We start from the raw sequence: 23,967 nt of genomic DNA on the forward strand, positions 1-23,967 counted from the left end.
CCACTGACCTAACCCATTTGTCAGCCAGGGACCAGGCACCTGAACAAGGCCACCCTAAACCAGCCCCAGCCAAGCCTTCCTAGACAGCAAAAATGCCTAGCGTGATCCATGGACTCATGAGAAATGATATGTCATTCTCAGTCACTACGTTTGGGGTGGTTTGTTGCACAGCACAGACATTCCCAGATGACTCAGTGGCTTCAACTGGTAGGGGCTTATTTGTCCTACAAAGAAGTACAGAGGTGGGGCAGATGTCGCCAGACACCCACCCTCCCTCTGGTCTTCCCAGCCCACTGTCCTAGGTGCACGGGCTTTGGCTTCTTGCTTTTTGTCTGATGATCCTCGAGATGGCTACTCTTGCTCCAAATCTGAGCCCCGGGAGCAAATGGGGAGCGAGGGCAAAGGGGCGAAGCCTTGTTGGAGGGGGGGCGGGGAGCCTGAACTGTGCTCCAGAAGGGAAGCCCTCCTGGGGGCTTTCATGTCCGTCACTGGGCAGCGCTCACATGCCTTCCTAGCTGCAAGGGAGGTCGGGAAGACGAGGTGACGAGGTGACCAGGTGCCGAGGTCTGCATGGCACAACAGGCTCCTTGGTGTCTGCAGGTGTCTGCAGGACCTGCTCCGCTCTGGGATCCCGCGGTTCCTTGTCCCTCTACTCCCTGCGCATCTCCAACCTTCTGCTTCTCCGAACACACGGGAAAGGCCCTCCCCAACCCTGGAACGGCACCTCCTCTCTCAGCGCCAGCACCACCAAGGTCCTGAATGGCATCCCAAGGACAGAGATGCTGATTGGTCTGGTTTGAATTAGGAGGGAAATCAGATTGGCCTGGCTTGGGTTGGGTAGCTACGATCCAGCCAATCAGCGACGGCCAGCCCTCCAGGGAGCCACTCAGGGCAGGGAGGGCGGGGCTGTGGACACACCTTCTCCTCCTTGTCCACGGGGTGGAGAGGCGGTGGCGTTGATATGCTAAACATTAACATGTTCCTTTGAAAGGCCTAAAATAGGGGGATTCATAAAGCCACTGTATTTAACGTTTGCAAATTCAGATATACCTGTTCAACAAAATGGATTTTTCACACGATTTGGATCCCAAACCTGCACCAGCAGCTTGAACTGCTACTTAACCAAGTGATCTATGCTGATGCTAGAGAAAAACTTGCTTTGGACTTTGGAGATGAGGTGTGGTCTTCATACTACCAGATGCTTTATGTAAAGTTTCTGGAATTTTCATCTTTTTAAGGTCACTGATTTTCTGGTCCCGCCCCCTGAAAGATGTGCATTCCAAGGGGGATCACACAGAGAGTTCCATGGAGGAGTCTCCTGAGTTTTAATTGGTATTAAGAATACACCTGGCTTTAAAACATAAAAAATATTTTTATTGTGGCTCTTTAAAATATATTTTTAAAAAATCCTATTCATGACTTCTGGCTCTTCCCCCTCCCCCAACACAAGAGTGGCATGAGGACAGGTGGAGAGAGAGAAAGCAGGACATGGGAGGAGCAGAGGTGGTGCCTGGGAAGGAGGGTCCCTCCCAACACCAGGGGGCGGGCAGTGCGTCCTCCTGGACTGTGTGTGTTCTCTGGGGACTTGGTCTGTCCTTGTTGCCCGGGACTGGAACCACTGGGTCATCTTGGTGTGGCAGAAGGGACAGCATGAGATGAAATTAGAAACTGGGGTTCAAGACCAGCTCCTGAATTTAAAGCTGTGGGACTCTAGGCAGGTCAGTTAACCTCCCTGGGCTATCTTCCCCCTCTGTGAAACGGGGAACACAATATTATTTACCTCCTGGGGCCTGGGAAGGATTCAATAAGTGTTTTGAAAACTTCAGAGGGTGCCAGAGGAATGTTAGTTGTTATTACAGAAGCGATTCAACTGATTGGTATTCTAAATTTATTACAATAAACTCAGCTATAAATTCCCTATGGCACGGCCCTAGAGGGCCCTGAGGTGCCCACTCTGCCCGCGATTCCAGTGCCAGTCTTGGCTTTTCCCCACTGCGGGTCTCCCAGAGCTCCTTCCGGGTGTGATGTCATGACCCAAATGTGGAACCATGTCATTGTACGTACCAGGCCTATTACAAACACACTCACATACCTGAGTTTGTATACACTCATAGTTATTAAAAAAAAAAGAACCCCCACCCCCACACACACCCAAATACATACTGTGCAAAATACCAGTCTAGAAAGTCAAACGCTAGGGTAACAATTTTTAAAGTCCTGCATAAGCGTCTTAATATTTTGACACGGAAGAGTCAAACCGACTCATGGAGGATCACGTGAGTCTGGGTTGAGATGACATCGTTCTAGTTCCTTCCACCGGGCTTAGAAAACAACAGGCTCTGGCTGGGTTTTCTGGATGTTTCTTTTTTCATCTCTTTTTCTTGGTCCATCTTTAGGGTGGCTTTTTTGGCTCCAACCTTCAACAAGCAAGAGGCATAAACTCTATAATTGCGGTGAGATCCCAACATGTTCCACCCAAATGGTTTCGTTTTGCTTTTGTAACCAGAAGAAAATGTTGCAAAACACACACAAACACACAAACACACACATGCACCTACACACAGGTAAGAGTGAGGAGGAGATAAAGTGGTTCATCTGTAACGTGCTACCCAGACCTGAGCCGCATTACTGTTTGGGGTGCACCCTTCCAGCGCTTAGCAGTGACTGGCCCCTCTTACATCCTTGTTTCGTGGTTTTGAAACCGGGCTTCGTATGATGGACACGTTCAGGGTGACACAGTTTCTCTTGATGGACTATCACTGAATTAAAGGTGTCTTCTGTCTGATGGTTTGGAAGGAGAGCATGCAGACTGTTTAGGGGAGAAACCCTGCCCCAGAAGGGGCACTCGGGCAGCCTTGGCCTGACCTTGCTCCCAGTCTTAGTTGCTTGGCCCCTTGGCACAGCTGAGCTTTTTGGAAGATCCCTCCCAGGACTTGGGGTTGTGGGCTCTGACATGCTATTCACTCCCTTCTGTCATGTGGCTGCAGACAAATCGGAGGCCTGGAGGGCACAGAGGACAGGCAGGGGTGTGTGTGTGTGCATGTGCCTGTGCTCACTAAGCTCTTTTCACTTTCAGACAGGTTTAAAAGTCCCCTTCTGAGACCAGGGCCAGGGGCAGAGGGGAGGCTGGAATGCGTTTTGAGAACCGGCAGTCAGCAAGGTGTAAGGCCGAGAACTCTCCAGGAGCCCCCCAAATAAATGTCGGGCCCAATGACCAGGGAGGAAGAAAGCAGACGGGAAATGTCATTAACCTCTCCACTCTGCACGGCCTGCCCTTTATACTCCTTTTAATTTGATTTTCAATAAAGTTGCCCCCTTCGATGGTTTCCCAAAGCGAGCGCCCTGCTGTGGTGGCAGGTTGGCTGCTGGTGCTGGACCCAGAGAGTTTGTTAAAAATAGTGCCAGGTCCCGCAGTCTCCGCCCTGGGCCTGCTGGGGCAGAAGGACCTTTAGATTGTCTTTCAGTGTGACAGGGAGGGGCAGGGGGTGACCTGACCCACCCAGGAAAGGGCAGCGGCTGGGGAATGTGAACCTGCGGATGTGGTGGAGGGTGGGGGCAGCCGGCAGAGCCCAGCCTGGAGGGAGGCCGGAGCGCCATGTCCAGCTTGAGGTCTTTGGAACCACAAGACTCCCTTAAGGAGCAGAAGCCAGGCTTTAAACAGAGACACCCAGGTGGAACCCACTCAGGGCACACTGGGTGGCTGTTCCAGACAACCGCAGCCTGGGCTCTGGCGGGCTCCCTGCCTGTCCTGCAGCCTCTCGATAGGGGCAATGGCGCCTTCCAGCCAGGACTCTGCTGGCTCTTGGACCGGGAGGGCCTCTGTGAAACAGGCTCCTGGGCTCAGCCCTCCGGCCTTCGCCCTCAGAGAACCGTGCCCACAGTCGTTATCTAATTAATACGAGTATTGACATTTGAAAGAGTCCCGGGCTGGAAGCCAGCGGGGCAGGGATTTTTTTTATTCACCTAGAGTCATGCTTCTCAGCCCTTTGCCATTCTCTGTCCCCACGGTGGACATCTTTCCTACCCTCCTGCTCTATGAAATTTCAGTATTACAGCACATGCACACGCGTGTGCACACACACACACACACACACACACACACACACACAAAGCTGAATAACCCTCACCCAAATGTTTGGACTGATGTGGTTCTGATTTTAGATTTTCCCCAGTTTTAGAATATTTGCATAGGCATAATGAGATTTCTTGGGGATGAGACCTAAGTCTAAATACCAGATTCACTTATGGTTTGTATACACCTCACACACACACACACACACACACACACACACACACGGAAGGTAATTGATACAATATTTTAAATAATTTCGTGCATGACACAGTTTCACAGTGTGGAATGTTCCACTTGTGGCACCAAATTAGTACTCAAATGTTTTGGATTTTGGAACATTTTGAATTTTGGACTTTCGGATTGGGGTGTTCAACCTGTATACGTGTATTTGTGCTTTATATATAAAGAATAAATATTGGCTGGGCCTTGTGGCACATGCCTGTAATCCCAGAAAATCAGGAGGTTGAAGCAGGAGGATCACAAGTTCAAGACCAACCTCAGAAACTTAGCAAAGCCCTGTCTCAAAATAAATAATGAGAAGGGCTGAGGGTGTGGCTCAGTGGTAAAGCACTCCTGGGTTTAATTCCTGGTAGCAGGAAAATACATAACTATTGGCTCCCTCTGGGGTGATACTGCCCCCACCTAGAGTGTCCGGACACATGGCCAGCACCTGCCACAGCACGGGCTCCCAGCAGGTGTCTGTTGAATGGACGGGGGACAGGACGGCACCTCTTTTTGTTCATTCTCCTTTCTCTTGTGCCCAGCACCCTAGCTACTGTAGACTTACTACTCAATACATTTCTAGAGATTTCTGGAAGGCTAGGAACTAGATTTTCCTCTTTAGCATACAACCCGCACACAATTATAGAAGATTGTTAACTGCAGTGAAACAAATTTAATGAATGGCATTGTAAAGGACAGAAAAGAAGAAGCCCTAGGGCCTTAGAAAGGAAGGTCCAGATGTGGAACTCTCTCGGGAGGGAGACTGAGTGACAAGACCAAGGAATGAATTCCACGCGGCTTGCCCTTTCTGAGGTGGTCAGGATGACTCTCACCCTAAGGACCTACACTTCCAGGCAACCCGTGCTCTGCAAGGAACCTGGAAGACACCTTTCTGCACCGTGGAGAACCTAGACGTGAAGCCTCCAAGTCCAGATTGGAGGCCTGGAGAACAGGAAGCTTGCTCTGCACCTAGTGCAGCACAATCTGCTCCGGCTCCTAACCCTGAGGAGGCCCGAAGTTCCAGGATGTCAACGCTCAGAGACGCAGGACATCCCTGCAACTTCAGGGCTGGCCCAAAGACTCCTGGCTCCGGCATGTCTGCCCGCGCAGTGTTTCCCGTGCGTGGATGAGTAAGTTTCAAGCCTCCCTCGGTCCCACTCTGCAGGCAGCAACATTCTCAGATCCAGGGGGACCCTTGGGACGCTCTGTTCTGACATCTGCTCTGAGCAGTAGTCACCTTGTCTTAGGACAAGGGTATTGATTAAGAACAGGCTTCTGCTTTCCAAAAACATCCCTTTCATAGGCTCTCTGATTTTTCCAATGATGGCTTTATTCTCTCAGAATAACTGTGGCCTTTTGTCAAACTCGCACCTCTGCTCTCTCAGGTTCAGTGGGAAGGTGTGGATCTCCCCGAGAGCTCGCCTCTGCTGTGGGAGGGCGGGAATGTGGTTGGGGCAGTTCCAGCTCCAAGGCTGACTCGTGGATGGCAATGGCGTGTTTCAGACCTGACGGCCTGGATTCTGAACTCTCCAGAGCTTTCTGGAGGGCGCCTCCTTGAAAATCAAGAGACATGCCACCCAGATGGTATCAGTGACGACCTGGAGGTTTATCGCCTGAAGGAGGGCAAGAAACACCCACGCGGTGTCAGATCTGCCCTGGGCTCCCCCGGGCGGCTCTGGACCGCTTGGACTCTGAGCCGCAGACACCTCATCTTAAGTCGGGACAGGCACAATGCCCGTCCCATCAGGGCGTCGTAGAGTGTGATGAGCCACGTCCCGTGTCAGGCTCCATGCCTGGCACGGACGAGGTGCCTGGGTTCCCTGCTGTTTTCTCGCTTCTCTTTCTGGCTCAGAACCTGGCCTCTTCCTCCTTTCCTTCCCCACGTCTAGGAACCTCGCCTCTTCAATTCAGAAAGAACACGGGCCACGTGACGCTTATGTTCAACCCCTCTGCTTTTCTGCCTCAAAGAAAAATGGGTTCTTCTCAGCCATCAGAGGCTGTTTGGGATGTTGGGGCTACCCTGGGGCCGGAAGTGGCGGTGGCGCCTGCGGGAGGGGGTGTGGCTGGGGACAGTGGTCCACCACTCCCGCCGGCCTTCTGGGGATCTCGGTTCAGATTCCAGTGAGGTGGAGGCTGGTCAGCTGGGTCCCACAGAACACTGCACTCTTTTTGAGGACAAATCTGCTGTGGCTGGTGGCAGAGCCTCCCAGAGCAGGGATGGGGGTCCCTGGGGGTGTTCCCCTAAATGTCCCCCAGGTGGGCATGAGGAAACACGCCCGCTGGCCTCCTCTCAGGGACTGCAGCCTGTTTGGAAGCCATCACCCCAACTCTGAAGCTTGCCGACTGGTGTCCTGTGCCTCAGGGGCAGTGCCGGGAGGAGAGGGACTCCTGAGGTGCTGAGGACACACCGGTGAGCCAGCTGGGCCTCCCTTTCAGGTGGGGGCGGGTGAACGGGTGGGGGTATCAGGAGGAGGAGAGTCCTGAGCTCCCACAGGGTCACCAACCTGATGCTTCCAGGAGCCAGCGGTGCAAAAGAAGGGGGTGAAATGGGGGTGGCAGCAAACCAGGTGCAAAAGAAGGGGGTGAAATGGGGGTGGCAGCAAACCCAGGAGCAGCCCGTGTCCTTTCTGAGAGGCCTGGGAGATGGTTTCTCCAAGTTTCTCAGAGAGGCCAGAAATCTAGGGTATTCTGTGGAAGTGCCCTATTTTGAGATGTTTCTTAAAAACAAAACAACAGACCAAACAAACAAAAAAGCAAAAACCCCAAACTAGAAAACGCCCCGTAAGCCACAGGAAGCCCATCCGCGGCTGCTGTTGGCGACCGCTCCCTCAGAGCTCCCTCCTGGCGTCTAGTCGGGGCTCAGTAAGTATTTGTTGACAGGCCCCCAGGGCAGGGCGCCCCATTTCATTCACATCTCAGAAGAGCGTGTTTTAAAGTCTAAGAATGTTCAGTGCCACGTTCAGGGCGGGACCCTCTGCTGCTCATCTCGAACCCAAGTGTGGCCAGGCCCGTTCTAGTTTGTCCTCTCAGTCTGGCCACCCTGCTGGGCTCTCCCCCAGCTTTGGAGGAAGGCCATTTATTGGGATGCGCATAAGCGCTTGGCAGATAGAACCGGCGAAGGAGAGCTGCTCTGGGGAGCAAGGTCCCGGGGTCCCAAGTCACACCCTTCCCCAGGACCAAGGGCTCCAGGAAACCCCCGTTGGATCACTGCTCAGTCCTGGATTGAGCCCAAACAGTGGGCTCTGCAGCAGTTGGAGAGCAGAGCCTGGCCACCTGCAGGCCTACTTTCACTGAACTTGGCTGGACTCGTAGGATGTGGGAACATCAGCCTGTCTCAAGGGACTTCCTCAGACATGACTTGGCGATATCCTGTTGCTTCTGCACTATGGCCATTTTTAGGCACGTGGTTCATTATGCTACAGTGTCCCTCTAGGGGAAGAGTCCAGCATGGTCAGCTTGGGCATACCCCATGGACTCTGTGAATTGAGACTGAGCTGGTTTTCCCTTTCCCATTGGCTGCCAGGAAGCCCAGAGTCACATGAGGCTCCCCTTGGCAGGTGTGGACGTCATTAACAGTGGGGACTTCCATCCCTACTCCTGGCTCCTCTTATACCCACTTTCCCTGATTTATTTCATTCCTAGGACAGGATTCCTGGGGCTCCCACTCCTCCCTTCCTTTGTCATGAGTTTGTTGGCAAGTCCCCAGTTCATTTGGTGCCCCCATCTGCCAAAGCACTCCCGAATTCCCCCTCCCCTCGCCTCATCGCACTGGGGTAGACACTTGCTGGTCTTTTAGGTCATTTCAAGTGTTGGGCAGGGGCTGGGGCTGGCGAGGGCGGGGAGTGGAGGTGCTCAGTGTCCCAGGGGTGTCCTTGGGGCCATGTGGGCTGGGATTTACGCTCCGTGGGCTCTTACCCTCTGCAAAGACTGTATCTACTTTGTGTCTGGCTGCCTGAGCAGAACACCTCTCCATACCTGCCGCTGGTTTTCTTTGAAGGAACAGTTGCAAGGTGCTGGTGCTTTGGCATTTCTGTGTTCGTGATCCTCTAAACGTTCCTGAGTGAAAACAAGAGCGTTTAGTATGTCCTCACCTCTTCCAATCTGGGACACACCTCGGGCATTTCGTGGAGATGCTGGGATTCGCTGGAAGGGGTGGGCAGATGACGGGGGATGGGTGAGGCCCCTTTTCCTTTGGCCACCTTCTGTGCAGACACCGCACCACGCCGTCTGCATTTTACCTTCTTGTCTTTGCAGGGGGATCCTGGGAGCGTTGCTGAGTCCCCTAGTCCATTACCAGCCTATATGACACCTGGAATGACCCTGGGATGCCCAGGATCATTCCTGGGTCTAAAACACACTGTATCTAGAGAATACTTGGGCCCAAGAGAATCTTGGAAAATACTGAGTTAAATAGCGAAGCTGTTGATGGCGGCCTGGGGACACGTATCGAGTGGCCCTGTTTGCTTAGGGTTTTATAAATATGCTGTCATCAAATCCAACCCTGTGAGTTAGACACTATTTCTATTGTCATTGTAAGGATTAGGGATCTGAGCTAATTAAGTAGGGAGAAGGTTGGGGGCTCCAGCCCAGCTGAGACCACCTGGCAAAGCTGTGCCAAGCTGCTTGGCCAGGATTTGATTGGCTGGATCCTGGACGGGAGCTGAGCTGCTTCCCCGGCGGCAGCGGCAGTTCTCACACTTAAATCCTGAGGAAGGGCTAAGAAAGGGCTCGCGGCTTTCCAAAGGGCAACTTCTGTGCATTTCAATGTTTTCTATTGAAAATTCCGGGCTTAACCCATTCACAAAAAGTCTCTGCTCTGTCTTGGCCATGGCCCTAGTTGTATTCACTGAACAAAAAAGAGAGCTTTACAAAAGAACTGCCCACTTTAGGGGACCAGGGAAAAGTCTCAGGGCTGGTTGTCAGCTGGCAGGCAGTTCTCTGAAAGGAACCCAGGGATCGCCCCCCACCCCAGTTGCCATTCTCACCCCTGAGGAACTGGGTGAGGAGACTGCTGTGCGCCAGAGGCTTGTGCATTAGGCCACACCACCTTCCTCACAGCTCCAGGAAGTAGGTTCTGTTGTCACAGTATTGTTGAGAAAACTGAGACATAGGGGTGAAGTCACTTGTCACTCGGGGATACTGTTGTCTTATCTAGCGATATAGAAAGTGAAAGAGACCGAACATGGGCTGGGCCACTGTCACTGTCACCTGTCCCCTGGAGAGAGCTCACAGGGCATCCCAGGGTTCGGAGGCCCCAGACCAGGATGTTCTCTGGGAGTGTTTGGTGTGGAAGTTTCCCCAGCATATGATATCAAGTCTCATTTGCACCGCCAAAGGGAAGTAGGCTTGTGATTCTGGAAAGTCCTGCTTGGTGAAAAGATGCTCAAACATTAAAACTGCATTGGGGTGCGTGTCTGTATTTTTTTGTTACGGTGGGGAGTGTTCCGGAGCTCCAGGGGAGCAATCCGGTCCATCTTTATGGATAGGTGCTGAGATTTTGTGCTGGAGACTTTGAAAAAGTTAAGACTCTTAGTTCTGTTTTCCTCTGACTTCCGTTTTTTAAAATGAAAATACGCTCCTAGAAAGGAGCTGGTGGCAAGACAGATATAAGCAGATTCCCCTTAGAATCTAGCAAAACTGTAGAACTTTATTTCCCCCCAACCGAGAGGGGTTCCGGACAACATGCTAATAACGAAGGTCAACGGGAACCCACCAGGATGAGCACCGGGTGAGCTAAGGTGCCGCAGGGTGAGGTGGGGAGGCGCGCCAGGGACCAGGGCAGGAGCGTGGGGTCCGGGGGACCCTGGCGCTGCTCTCGCGCAGCCAGGCACCACCTCTGCCAGCCGCGGGTTCTCCTCTCTGAGGGGCGGCTCAGTGCCCCCCTGGGCTGATGGGAGCGCCCTGGAGGGACCTGCCTTGGAGGGACCCGGCAGCCCTGCTGGGACCGAGAGGCTGCAGTTCCCGTCCCATCTCCCTGCACGTGAATTCCGTGAGCTCGGAGTCCCCAGTTTTTGCTCTCCTGGGGACGACACACGTTTACCTTGGCCCGTTCAGATCTTCCGCCATGGAAGGCTGGCAGCCTGGCAGGGCCCGCGTTGTGTATGGAGAGGCCGCATGAATAATGCATGTGCCGCTGATTATGCAAATCCCCTGCTTCCCTGCACGCCAGCCCACGCACCACAATGGCTTTGTGGGGCCCTTCCCGTCCTATTCTGTGGCTGCCTCTCTGCTTGGGGGCCGGGGCTGCCAACCCTGGGGGGCAACTCGGGAAGGAGCGGGCTCCCCAGCGGGCACATCAAACCACATGTCAGACGGTGGCGCTGCCCAGCGTGGCCGGCAGGCTCCACGTAAAAGGACACTGTCTTCCGCCTGAGGAAGCCCCATGACACACGCATGTGGAAGCCTGTGATGTTTAATTCAGAGCAGAGAATGCTGGAGACACCACGTCTGGGGCTCCCTCGGAACGGGAGGCCGCCTTCCTCCCAGGTTGTGTGCAGGGCGGGCATGGGCTTCTGGGAGCCGCATCTGAGCTGGATGCCCGGGATGGGGAGGGGCAGCCTTCTAGGGGACGGGGCCTCTTCAGAGCTCAGGCAGGTGACACACACACACACACACACACACACACACACAGTGTGCACGTACATGCACACAAGCGCACTCATGGTTCTAAAGTGTAAAAGCTAACCATTACCAGGGGGCCCAGCACAGGGCACAGGAACTAGGGCCAGAGACGCCTGGGGTCGGGTCCTGGCTACTGTGCGAGCTTGGGCAAGTCTTTCGACCTCTGAGCTCAGTTTCCCCATGTAACGCAGGGAGCCTCGTACCAGGCAGGCAGGACTGCTGGCCCCATGTGATCCTCAGGCAGAGCCCTGGCCTGGCCGCGCCTGGCCTGCAGAGCGAGGCTGCCCGGAAGAGCTGCCCAGGGCTCAGCAGGTGATGCAGCTCTGGTCTGGACCAGGGCCTGTCAAAGCTGTCCTGCCCCCTTCCTCTCTAAGGGGGCAGAGGGGCAGTCTGGGGTCCCCCAGCGGGGGCGCCTCACCTTCTGCTGCCTGAAGGCCCTGCTGATCCTCTTCTCCTGATGCAGCTGGTGCTCCGTGCGCTCCAGGGCCTCCTTCAGCAGCGCCTTCTCCTCCGTCTCTTTGTGGATGTCGTCCTCCAGCTTCGCTACCTGTGACTGGTACATCTGCACGGACACTTTGCTCTGCCTGGGCGCATGGAGAGACAGGGTCCCTGCTCTCGTCGTCCCCTCTGTCCCCACACCCGTGGCCCCTCCACGCGCTTCCATGCAGGGCTGACTTAGGAGCCCCTCCGCAGGCCTGAGACCCGGCAGGACTTGGGTAGCAGAGGGCAGGATGTGTGCGGCATGGGCTGGTCCGGGCTGTGCCCTGCCAGCTTGCCTGGGGCATGCGACTCTGGGAGCCACGCCAGGGAGTCACGGACGGAGGCTGACAAGAGGTGCCCTTCGCGCTCAGAGAATGCAGAACGCAGGAGCCCAGTGCTTCGACTGGCCTTCTCGCGGACAGACTGGCCCCATCAGGGCTGGTCACCGCCCCCCAGCGTTTCAGCCACTCCCCTCTTGCATGCTTCCTGTCCCGGCCCAGGGGTCTGCGGCCAGCGCGGCGGGGACGGGCCCGCCGTACCTGAGCCGCTCCACGTCCTGCTCGTAGCCTTTCAGGAGCTCCTCTTTCCTCTGCAGCCGGGTCTTGAGCTGGGTGATCTTATCAAACACCAGGTCCAGGTCTCTCTGTCGCAGCTGGTTGACCTTCTCCCTCTCTTTGGGGGACAGGTGTTTCATGGACACGAGACCCGACATGTCCTTGATATTCATCAGGCTTCCGAGCGTCCTGCTCATGTCCAGGTACTGCAAGGAAAGGCATGGCAGCTCAGGGCAGTGCCCAGGCCGCGGCTGCTCCGGGGGGCACCACGGTCCTGGAAGGTGACCACTGCAGAGCACATGTGCGAGCTCTGGAAATGAGGGCAACCGGGCCTGGTTTTCTCCACATCCACTCGCACTAGGCCTTTCTGGGAATCCCAGAGTGGACGGCCACAGACAGGAGCACTCAGACTCTCAAGGAACTGGACTGTGCCGTCTCTGACCCGTGCTGGGTGACAGGCAGGCCTTCAGGAGCTTTCAGAATGACTACATAGGTCTGTGAGGCTCACGGTGACCGCAGGGGCCAGGTGTTGGGAGGGGCCCCAGGCTGCAGTACACACCAGTCTCTCGCTGAGATCTAACGCCTCGGTGACGTCCGTTTTCTCTGACTTCTCGGCAGAGCTGGAGTCTGAGTTGGAGAGACTGTCCTGGAATGAAAAAGAAGGAGGAACTCTCTCTGCACTCCATTAGAAATCCCGCAACTGGAAGTCAGCTCCATCACCACGGAAGGGTAACTCGGGAGGCGGCTTTCCCTTTGGCTCCTGACACTCAGTCTGGGTTCTCTGCCCACTGCTTTCTGAAGAGGACTGTGCTCCTACCCTGGGAGGAGGACTCTGTGCAGTGCGTTATGCAAGGCTCGTCAGCTTTGATTGACGTCTGTCTTTCCTCTAGAACAAGGGCTCACAGCGAGTGTGATTCTGTCCGTCCCCTTCCCTGGGACAGTCAGCAATGTCTGACATGCTTTCTGTCACCACGTCTGAGGATGGGGAGTGCCGCTACTGTCCCGGGGGAAGATGTCCTGCAATATGCCGGACAGCCCCTGGCCGACTGGGCAGGAAGTCGAAGGGTGCTGATGTGGGGCCTGGTATGGGCACATGTGTTGAATGAATAAGTAAAGGTCACAAAGCAAACGTCCCTCTCCTTTTACCAAAGCAACCATTTCATGCAGCAGAAGCGAGGCCTTCAGGAAGTGCGGCCAAGTGCTCTCCCCGTGCGGCGCGCGGCTGTGGGCGAGGCTGCCTCAGGCCCTCGCCCGGGATGACGCAGGGTGGGGTTCACAGCCGCTCACTCGCTGAGACCCCAGTCAGCGCAGGCGGCTGAAAGCCCAGCAATGGGGAAGCCACCACACCACTTGGGGCGCCTGGAGAGCCACCGACAACCACAATCAAGGTCCTCAGAACCAGATCGGGTCTGAAGTGCTTGCTACAAACAACAGGAGCATTTCACCCAGGCATCTGCTGGGACTGCCCTGTCAGCCTCTGAGGTGACCAGTGAAAAGGCCCACTGTCCAACAGAAAGCCCCAACGCGGCTGTGATAGGTAGGGGTGGACGTATTGATCCGTGTCAAGTGGACACAGTTACCGGGGTGAGAAAAAAAGAGGGTCTTTGAAGATGATGGTCTCAGCAGAATAGCTGCAAAAAGAACCTAAAACGCAGCTCAGGGTCTCCGGCCCTCTGGCTGCGGCCTCACACCTCAGGGCCCCTCCTTCTCCCTTCTCTACACACTAGCAGGGTGCGGGAGGCAGCCTGCCAGGGACACAGCCCGGGTTCCCTCGGTTTTCATCTCTGTGACCTTGCAGGAGGTACCTGGCCCTCAGGAGCCTTGATTTTCATGTCTGTGAAATGGGGATAATCATAGCAGCGGCACCGCCGCCGCGGGAGGAGTATGGGAACACAGCGCAGGCTTAGCTCCGCGTCCGGCACTGGGCCCTGGGCGTGCCCGCTGTTCGTCCTCCTCGCCTTTCCATTTTAACTACTGCCTTTCTTGGAGGATTTGAAAGAGGGTGGGAGGTTTCCTGCTGCGTGGTGTCAGCAGTGAGATCCGGGTCGTCCTCAAGGGCAAGGTCTCTGGGAAGCAGGCTAGGTAGGAGGTCTAGCTGACCTCCGTGCCCAAAGAAGGAGGGCTTGAGTTCATCAAGACAAGCAATTCATTTCCGTCCTGGGCTCTAGCAAATGCCCACAGAATCTGTGGACGGAACGTCAGCCCAGATGGGTCGGCCTCGTTGTTTCTTCTCGAAGCCTGTGTGTCATGTGTCATTCAGATTCAGCAAGCAGCCACTCAGAGGGGTTGGTGGTTGGTGCTGACCTTGCCGCCCACTGTCATGTGCCCATCATGCCCAGTCAAACACCCATTCAGGGGACAAGGGCACCTTCAAATTCACTATCAAATCACTTCTGAAAATTCTGGCAACCAAGACTCTGCCCCTTTAAGAAGGGCAGGTTTCCTCGAACGCTGCTGTTTAAATGATATTTAGTAATAATGACAGCGATCATTTATTAAGCCTGCACCCTGAGCCAGGCACTGGGCTCAGCACTGTTCAGAATGAACTCCTTTAACTTTCCATCATCATCCCGTAGCTGGGAAATACAAACTCAGAGAGGTTAAGGGCCCTGCCCGAGGCCACCCAGCTTTCAGGCTGGGATTTGGACGCGGGTCCCTCCCACCTCAGACCTTGGGTCTCTTCATCATCGCTCCCTCCTGCTTCCTTTTATGTGCTCGTGTTGTTTTGTTTACAGTGAAAAGAAACTTGAGGCAAACTTGTGGCTTCCTGTCATAAGGTGGCCCGCTGAACGCTCTGCAGAACGAACACCTGCTGTGAAAGCGCTGGCCACAGACCTGGCCCGTGTCCAGTCAGTGCTGCCCCAAGCTGCACAGGTTGGGGTCACCTTCCTATGCGGCCCCCACGGCTCACGCCCGCCCTCAGGCCCACCCTCCCCGCATGCCGCTTCGCTGCAGAGAACATTCTTTGGTTACCGCTTGGATCTCCATTCTGGAGGGAGTTGACAAGATGGGTTTTGTGTCCAGTATTATTTTCTGGATGTTTTTTTCCATTCGGAGCGTCTTTAGTTCTAGAAATGACTCATTCAGGTGGTCCTTATGATCTACAAAAGAAATGAGTTAGACTCAGGAAGGGGTGCTTCCATGGAATCCCAGAGCTGCAGTCTACGGACACTTACCACAGGGCTGTGACTCCTCACGACCTCCCTGGCAGATGAGGAAACTGAGGCCTAGAGAGATTACGAGGCCTGACGGAGGCCGGGCGGCAGCCACACAGGTGAGGCCGGAGGGCGAGCTTCCCTGAGATCGCCAGACATGGCCGAGGATGGGGTGTGGGCTCGGGCTTCAGGCCGGAGCCAGTGCCGCGCCCCACCCGGCAGCAAGCTCCCAACCTGCCCCGAACCTCTGGGAATGGGGTGCCCTAATCATTTCCCCGACGTGGACCCTCAGGGAGTGTAAGTCCGTGACAGAGCCTCCCCCCGGCCACAGCGAAATAAGCAAGAGGAGGACGATGTGATTTTCATGATGTCCTATTTATTTAATATTAAACCCGCACTTGATTCTGAGGTCACGGCCGGCCCCTCTTTCTTGGTATTATAAGGTCCTTCCAATTACGAGGTGACAGGGACTAGGGAGGAGGGGACTTACTGGAAGAGCAGGCCTTTTCTAGTTCTTTGATTCGGGCTCGGAGTTCTGACAGGGCCTTTTTCTGACGCTGAATGACTTCCTCGTGTCGGGAGCCTCTGCACTTGGCCCCCAGGTCACTGAAGGACTGCTCCTGGGGACAGAGGGGTGCAGACAGCAGCATGGTTAGGGACCTGAGAAATTTCTCTTGCTAGTCACAGAAACACAAGCAATGCCTGTCCAGCGGAAGCCCTGTCACTTAGAACTTTTGGAAAATATCATCGGAGATCAGCAGAGAAGGGATTTAAATTTTTCATTGCAAATACGAGCCACATCTAGGAGGATTTCCAACTTTGCTACCTACTTAGCGACACTATAAATAAAAGATCCCCTCTAGGCTTCTTCCCCACGTTTTATTTCCTTTCTTCCCAATGTTCTATGCCTGAGCGTCCATTCATTATCATTCTAGACTTGTTTGTGCGCCACCGAAGCAAGGTCTGCTTCTCAGGGGCATTGCTAGTGACCTTTCCCGGCACCACTGGGGATGGATCCAGGGCCTCTGGAGCTCTACCACTGAGCGGCACCCTAGCCCCAGAGTGGTATTTATAGTTGAGAACCCACCACGCTTTCTCTGAAACTGGAAATAAGGATGGTTGTCTCCTATTTGCCAGGGGGATCTGAGGGATCGACTTTTGGTGGGTCCCTCTAGAACAGATCTTCAACACAACTTCCTGTCATGATGGAAATGTTCTACCTTGGCATCCTCCAATATGGTAGCCACTGGCCACAGATGGACCCCGTCGGACAGCTCGGGGCTGTGGCTGGGTTTACTTGGGGCACAGACAAGAACAAGTCTTCTTCGTCCTTTCAGGGTCATGCACCCTTTTAAGATTCAGAAGGATGCAGGGTTCCTTCCTCCGGGAAATTTCGCCTATACACAAATATTTGCATCCAACTTCCAGAGGTTCCAGGACTCTCTGAAGGCATCATGGGGTCCACACCGCAATCCCCCAGGGAAAGCAAGTCCCTTGTTCATGCGCTCATTCCTTCATTCCACACAGACCGTTTGGAACACTCCTGGGTGCCAAGACTTGTTCTAGTCTCTTGGGATTCAGCAGCAACACAACTGGCAGCTTGCCATCGTGAACTTAGCACCCTAACGCGGGAGACAGACAACGAGGGAGATCAGGAAGGAAAATACGTGGTGGGCAGTGATGAATGTTAACCAGATAATTGAATGGGGACATGGGACGGGCGCTGGGGACAGTCAGCTGTTGATGACTTGCTCCAAAGGCCTCACCCAAACTGGTAAGAAAGGGAAGAAATCGACAATCTGGTTGCTTTATAACTATTTTTAAAATAGCAATTTTAGTTTACTTCATACTACAGATAAAGATATAGAAGATAACGTATATAGAATGAAGAGCCAAAATTATTTAAAAATCATGGACAGATATTTCTATCTATCATCTGTCTCTCTCTCTTTATTCACGTATGTCTATCAATCCGCCATTACCCGTCTGGCTGCCGGTCCACCTGCCCATCTCCTGCCCCTCTTCAGGTGCTGGGTGACACTTTTCCTTGTGCTTCTGGGGATGCCATTTCCCTGGGGAGCTCATTTCATTTCCCAGGGGCAGATGCATGACAGGCACGTAAATACTCTAATTCCCGAGTGGCAAATGCTTCCAGAAAGACAAAGCGGGGCTGAGAGGAGAGGAGGGGAGAGGAGACCTGCCTTCCTTCTTCCTGTGATGACTGTATTTATTAAAGGTCTCTGTGACCATGGGTCCCAGGTCCCCACGCTGGCCGCTTTGGCCTCTTGGGGTTCAAGGCCCAGAACTCCTTCAAGTTGCTCAGTGGTCTCCTGGGAATGTCCCCCACCCCTATCCTTGTCACTTACTCCTTCACCTTCTGGTTGGGCCCCAAGTCCCCTCCTGCAGAGGCCTCCCTGACCACACCACCACCATGCTCTCTGCCCCACACCCTGCCATAGGGGTCCTCAGGGCACTTGTCCCCACTGGACATTCTGCTCGGGATTAACTTGTTTCTTTCCGTCTCTCCCTTCCTGGCCCACAGGCTCTGTGAGATTGAAGTCTGTCCCTTGGAGACCGTGGCTCTCCCGGGGCTGAGCACAGTAGGTACTCAATCAATACGAAGCCCCAGTGCACCGAGGTCAGAGCAGGAGCGGGAAGGAGCTTGCCTGGCTTCTCTGCCCAGCAGCTGGGAGCAGGGCCACTCCATCCAGGACCTTGTCCCTCCTTGGGCCTGCTCTGGCTCGCTTGTGGGCCACACAACGGGTCCACTTCCTGGGCCTGACTCGGCTCGCTCCTCTCTGGGATGGTGTTTCCCTGGGAGTTAACGACCTGCAATGTTCGGTCTCTTCCTGTGCGAGAAGGGGGGCAGGGGATGCTGAACTGGGGGCCACAGGGCCGATGTGGCCGCGCACTCGGCTGCCACCTCTGTTGGCCTGAAGGCTGGCTCAGAGCACCACGTGAGCCTTCTTCATGGCTCTTCTGGGGACTTATTTATTTAGAGAGGAAAGAGGTTCTTTCTCATACAACCCTTAAGCCCTCTGACCCACTCTGGCTTTGGAAACAGGAAGTAGCCGGGGCAGGAAAACCATTCCGAGAAGAAAAAATACTTTTCCCCTTTTATCTTGCAGTTTCCCTCCCCCTCCCTCCTTCGCTCATCCTGCCTCATGCTAGAAACCAAAAATCCCAGCCCAGCCCTGCATTCCAGCAAACACAAACAGAGTCCAGGGAGTCTGGTGTGGGCAGGGACCCTGAGTGAATTTCCCTGTCTCTGGCTCAGGGCCTGGCATACAGCAGGTGCTCAACAGTTGTTGAACGAGTGAATGGCTGGGTGCTTGGGCTGCCGAGCCCCCCCGCCCAGCCCCACTGCCCTGAGCAACAGGAGCCACATCTGTTGGAGTGCTCTGGACAGCAACTGGAGCCAGGGACAGGGGGCGGATTTAGAACCCTTTTGTCTGAGCTGCCTGTGGCCCAGGCTCACTACTGCCTGGCAGGGAAGAGCACCTTGCTGACACATTTGGCCCTGTTTCCCAGGGAGAGTCCACAGCCTGCTCTCTGTTTTCATAAAGCCCAAGGGAAAGGAAGCCAGGGCCTGGAGGAACCATGGCACCTGACCACAGCCTATTCCTGCCGTGATGGGAAACATCCCAGGCCCAGCCGCAGAGACAGAGAGAGTGCCAGCTTCGGGGGCCACCTGACGCAGGCTGTCCTCACTCAAAGACTCACTCCCCACTGGATGTGCAGCTGAAACTTCCGGGCACGCAAAGACTTCTGGGTGGGTGGTTGGGCAAAGAGGCATTATCAAGAAACAGTCACAGGGGGCTGGGGAGATAGCTCAGTCGGTAGAGCGCTTGCCTTGTAGGCACAGGCCCTGGGTTCGATCCCCAGCACCCAAAAAAAAAAAAAAAAAAAAAAAAAAAAAACAGTCACAGGGCATTGTGTGGCTCTTCGGGAAGGCAGTTTGGTCCTGTGAAGCCCAATTTAGCAAGTCCTTTGGATCCAGCAATTGCACATCTAGGGATGTGCTCTACATGTGTATAAGTATCTTAACTACAGCACTGTGTGAAAGGAGAAGCAACCTAAATAGCCATCAACTGGGGATTGGTTGGATAAAAGGGACACAGTGGAATTCTATGCAGTCACTTTAAAGAATGAGGCAGAACCTTATATGCTTTCCTTGAAAAGATGCCCATTAAGTAGTGTTATGTGAAAGTAAAGTTGCAGAATATATATGGTTGGATATCATTGCAAAAACTTATCTACTAAATAGGCTTATTACATATGGGTTCATGGTGTATATTCATACATGTGAGTCAAATCTATTTCTCAACCACCCAGGAGGTGGGGACTCTCATTACTCCCAGACAAGGCAACTAGAGCCCATTGACCTCTCCAAGGTCAGTTTCCAAGTGGGGGAGTCGGGGACTGGAGCCCCAGTTGACCAGATCCAGGCTTGATCTTCAGCCGCTGCACGTTCATGCTCTATGAAGATGGGGTGGCCTCCGTGGAGCAGAGTTGACGGCACAGGCTTCCGGCCTCAGTGACTGCAGTCTCAGGGTGGATTCTGGGTTTTCACTTGATACATTTCACCCAGGCAAGAAAAATACTTTTGAAACTTGGAATGGAAATATTTTCAAAAGGGAAGAAAGCCACCGTTGGGCTCTTGGTAGCAAGTCCTGCCAGGGGCCCAGGATCTGTGGGGGCCTTACCTCTTGACTGCTCGAGAAAGCGTCAGGGTGCATTGGTTCTATCTGCACGGAGATGTCACACTTCTGGGTGGCGTTCTTGGGTTTCTCCTTCTCCACGCTCAGCTGGTGTGTGTGTTTCTCTTGGGAAGCCCTAGGGCATAGAGAGGTGTCACCAGGGCAGCGGGCCAGCTGAGGTTCCAGTGTTTTCACAAACTTTGGAAGGCCAGGAAATGGAGGTCCGTTTTTACGGGTAAGTGGATTCTGCAAGACCTCAAGTCTCCTGCCCCCAAATTTCTAGAAGATTTAGTTTCAGGGAGTGCTAGGGATGGTGACCAGGTAGCGGGCACCTCTCCTACCTCTTGCTCTGGTGGACACCGGCCGAGGCATGTGTGCCACGTCTAACACTGTGTGCCAACCCTTCTGCTCTCACAATAGCCCCAAGAGTTCGAGACTCTCCTTGCTGTTTTACAGATCAGTGAAGTGGTGCCCAGCGATTTGCCTGTGGCCACCGAGCTCGTGAGTGGAGGCGTCTGGCAGCCTCCATGGGAGCCTGTTCCCGCCACTGTGCCTGCCTTGGCCACCAGCCGTGAGGCACAGGAAGCTATGGGAGACACTTGGGACATCAACTCCACTCCACCGTTTTTGGGGAAAGTGCTACGCCTGTTAAAGTGTGGATAGGCTATGGACAAAAAGGCAGAATCACGTTATTCTAAACCATTAATCCACGGGACCATGACAATATTTTGTATTTATTTAAGCTGGCACTTCCGGCTTATTCATTTTGTTAAATATTAAGGTCCCTTATGTGCCAGACACGGCGTGCATGCCAGGAAGTCAGTAGCAGGCCCAGTCCCTGCAGAGACTCGGCGTGGGGGAGCTGAACAGGCAGCAGAGGCTTTGCTGCGTGTGGGGTCGGCCAGGTAGAGTGCAGGGGCTGAGGGACCGAGCACAGCCAGAGCCAATGACTGTTTGGTGAGGGGAGGGCAGGCAGGCTTCCTGGAGGAAGTGGCGTTTAAGCTGAGACCAGTCATCTGGGACACAGGGCAGGGGTGTCTGAGGAGCACAGAACACTGAGCAAAGCTCTGTTTTAACTGATGGGGCCACGAAGCCGTAGAAGGCACGGCCTCCATTCATCCATCCCTCGGCTGAGCCCGCCCGACGGCTGCGGACCCGCGCCCTGCACACACCGCACCTGAGCGCGTCCTTGAGGGCCTTGAGCTCCCGGTCCTTCTTCTCCACCAGGTTGCTCATCTGGGCCAGCTTCGCCTTGAGCGTGCACAGCTCCCGGCTCTGCTGCTGGACCAGGATCATGTTCCGCTCCAGCTCCCTCTTCTGCTTCTCGCTGAGCTCCCCTGGAGACGGGAAGCCGTCAGAACCGCCTGCCTAGGGCTCTGCCGGGCCTCCTGGAGCCGAAGGGCCCCTGGCACTCTCGGGGGTCCTGCTCGTCCCTCAGCAAACGGCAGCAGGGCGCGACCCCGATCTTCCGGGTGCTGCCCCGGCAGAGGCCAGCCTGCCCTTCTGGCCTCCTGGGCTCTCTGGGCAACGGTCCGCTGCCTGGGGTGTTCGCCGGGGGCTGAAGAACACCCGGGGCCTTCTCCGCTCGTGTCCCACTGCAGCTGGGGCAGGCGGCTCCGTGAGCCCCGCGCCCTCTGTCCCAGCCCGGGGCTGGCTCTGCCCTGCTGCCGGCCTTCCCAGCGGACGCCACCTCACCCACGGGCAGCGCTGCCCTTGCCCGGTCCTCCCTTCCTGGCTCGCTCCTGCCTCCGCGGTTGGCACTTCCTGGAATTACTCCCCGGTAAACTGCCTCAGGGGAACTCTGGCATTAGGTGGGCTTCTGGGGAATCTGAGAACTAGGACCCTGTGTCGCCTCCCATTTCACAGCAGCCTGCAGGACGGTTACTATTAGCACCCCGCTTCACAGGCAGAGAAGTGGACACTCGGGGGTGGGGGTCTTGCCTGAGGTCACAGAACTAGCAGCGAGCGGGTCCAGGACTGGGTCTGGTGTGCCTCAACTCTAGAAGGGGACACTGCAGTCTCTGCAGCACAGTGACTCCTGACTGCGGGAAAATCACTCTGAAGAATTCAGTCATGATTGTCTCAGGGAAATGACCAGCAACGGCCACGGGGAGCAGACACCACTGACAGTTTGGAGGTGTCCAGGGCTGAGATGAGACAAGAGCGTTCTTCCTCTCCCTCTGCTTCCCGGAATCTGGTTACACCTCTCTCCTAACTCCTGCCTGCCTGTGCCTTTTGCTCAGTGGCCACTAGGGCCAGGAAAGAGGAGGAAGGAGGCCCAGGGGCAGGTGGAGGACAGGGGAGCTGGGCGGGCATGGAGAGTGAGCCGGGTGTGTCTGAGGAGCGTGCAGCCCAGTGCTCTCTTGTCCCCCCATTGGGTGGCCACTCTTGTCCACTTCAACCCTAGAGGCAGGTGTGTGGCCTCTTCTTTGCATCCTTGCGCTTGGGAGCACCGGGGTTCCTACAGGGTGGCCTGCCTGAGGGGTGCCATAGGATTCCCTCCAAGGCAGAAGAATCCTCTGCCACTAAAGAAGATTCTCCCCAAAGAAGAAAGTTGCATCTCAGTGCAGAGGCCTGAGGTCCTGTGCCGAATGTGCCCGGGGCCTCCTGGGGTTGGTGATTGGGAACCAGGGCTGTGTCCAGCACGTGGCCTGCCCGCCCCGGGGTTGCAGGCGCTTTGGGTGCACAGGAAAGCAGGGCCACCAGGGCGTCTCAGGCCGAGGTTGTCACTCCTGGGCCTCACTTCCTTCTTAAGAGGGCCAGGTTGCCAGGGGACACAGGAACTCCTACAAACCTCGCAGGTCTGACATTCGGCCATGGGCTTCGTTGAGGTCTTTCCTTAACCTCATGATGACCTCCTGCTGAGACAGGATTTCCTTCTGAGCAGACAGTAAGTCATCTCTGAAATTCACAGAAACGGGCCAAGTCAGACCAACCGCATCCTGCCCTGTCTCCTGAGGGCCGGTACAAAGTGACACTCAGCTATGGTCCCTGGGACCGGGACCCCAGCAGGGGACAAGGACAGTCTTTAAATGTTCTCCAACATTCATTTTGCCGTATCTTTGTTAAAAACCACCTTGAGCTGGACCAGAGGGTCTGGCTGGCCTGGGCTGAGTCTGCCAGGAACCTGGCCGAGGGGGGCCCCGCAAGAGGCCCATCACACTGACAGCTGTGGGCTCTCGCGGAGGAGGATGGAAGGCGCTCAGGGATCCTCTGGGGATGGGGAGGAATTGGGGGATAATGTGGCTTTTGTCCTCTCACCAGTTTGATGGAACCTGTCTGAGAGGTGGGGTTACGGGGAACGGATGCTGCTCAGGGGGAGCAAGTGAAATCACCTGCTTGGGGGCCCCGGATTCCAGAGGACAGCTCCCGTCCCCAGGCCCAGAGGGCAGGGGAGACCTTTGGGCGCCAGGGAAGTGGCCACGCTACTGAGCGACGTTCTGGGAAGGGCACTCGGCAGTAATGTAGCCCCAGGGCCTTGGTCGGGAGGCGGTTGGAAGGGCGCGGGATGCGTGTCCCTCCGAGCGTGAGAAAGCGCGGTAGGTTTCTCCGCGTGCGCATGCGCGCTGGGGGAGGCGGCTGCGCTCGGGGAGGAGGTGGGTTCGAAGGGGCTCAGAGGCTCAGGCTGGGGACGGATGACAGGTGCCACATCGCCGCGTGAGTCCACTGGCCTGTGAAGCCCAGGCTCTCCTCACGCCGAAGGCAGAGGATGCTCATTATGAAATAAATGAAAATACTAGCAGGTTGTGTAAAAAAAAAAAAAAAAAAGACTGGTGATGTGTGTGTGTGTGTGTGTGTGTGAGAGAGAGAGAGAGACTGACAGACACAGACAGAGAGGGAAGGAGTGTGTACGTATTTGCCTCATGTTGATGTGCTGCTCAGTGGTGGCTTTCTGGATCTGTCCCATCCACAGGTTTTGTTTCTCTGGAAACTGTCAGTTCCTCAGGGTTCAAGTTCTAGGGCCGTCCGCTCTCGGGGTCAGGAGAGCAAGGTCGTCACTAGTTAAGGTCACTGGGTCCAGGTCTCTCACTCTGAACTCCTTCCGGGACTCCACTAAGCGGTCTCTCTGGGCAACCTGCACCGCTGCTCGGGCACCCAGGAGTGGGATCGCCCCAGCAGGTCCCCGGGGGACAGCAGGTGATCCTGGAGCAGGACTCTACCAA

The 23,967-nt window shown here is 55.1% G+C and overlaps 1 protein-coding gene across 5 annotated transcripts in view; it reads right to left on the reverse strand.

The window, feature by feature from the left end:
- Nucleotides 1-2,141: 2,141 nt before the first annotated feature.
- Fhad1 (forkhead associated phosphopeptide binding domain 1) overlaps nucleotides 2,142-23,967 on the reverse strand; it is a 112,462-nt gene continuing 90,636 nt past the window's right edge. For 4 of the 5 annotated variants that reach the window (XM_047528089.1, XM_047528081.1, XM_047528095.1 and 1 more), the window contains 10 exons: nucleotides 22,599-22,705; nucleotides 20,982-21,141; nucleotides 19,811-19,940; nucleotides 15,595-15,724; nucleotides 14,923-15,050; nucleotides 12,509-12,595; nucleotides 11,935-12,155; nucleotides 11,334-11,499; nucleotides 8,270-8,350; nucleotides 2,142-2,417 (listed from right to left, as the gene is read on the reverse strand). In XM_047528089.1, coding sequence (XP_047384045.1) covers nucleotides 2,304-2,417; nucleotides 8,270-8,350; nucleotides 11,334-11,499; nucleotides 11,935-12,155; nucleotides 12,509-12,595; nucleotides 14,923-15,050; nucleotides 15,595-15,724; nucleotides 19,811-19,940; nucleotides 20,982-21,141; nucleotides 22,599-22,705 — 1,324 coding nt within the window. In that variant the 3' untranslated portion in view covers nucleotides 2,142-2,303. Of the gene's footprint in view, nucleotides 2,418-8,209; nucleotides 8,351-11,333; nucleotides 11,500-11,934; nucleotides 12,156-12,508; nucleotides 12,596-14,922; nucleotides 15,051-15,594; nucleotides 15,725-19,810; nucleotides 19,941-20,981; nucleotides 21,142-22,598; nucleotides 22,706-23,967 lie in introns of all 5 variants that reach the window. The other variant, XM_047528071.1, reaches the window with a different exon arrangement.

The sequence above is a fragment of the Sciurus carolinensis genome, chromosome 1 (genome assembly GCF_902686445.1).
Source record: "Sciurus carolinensis chromosome 1, mSciCar1.2, whole genome shotgun sequence".
NCBI lineage: Eukaryota > Metazoa > Chordata > Mammalia > Rodentia > Sciuridae > Sciurus > Sciurus carolinensis.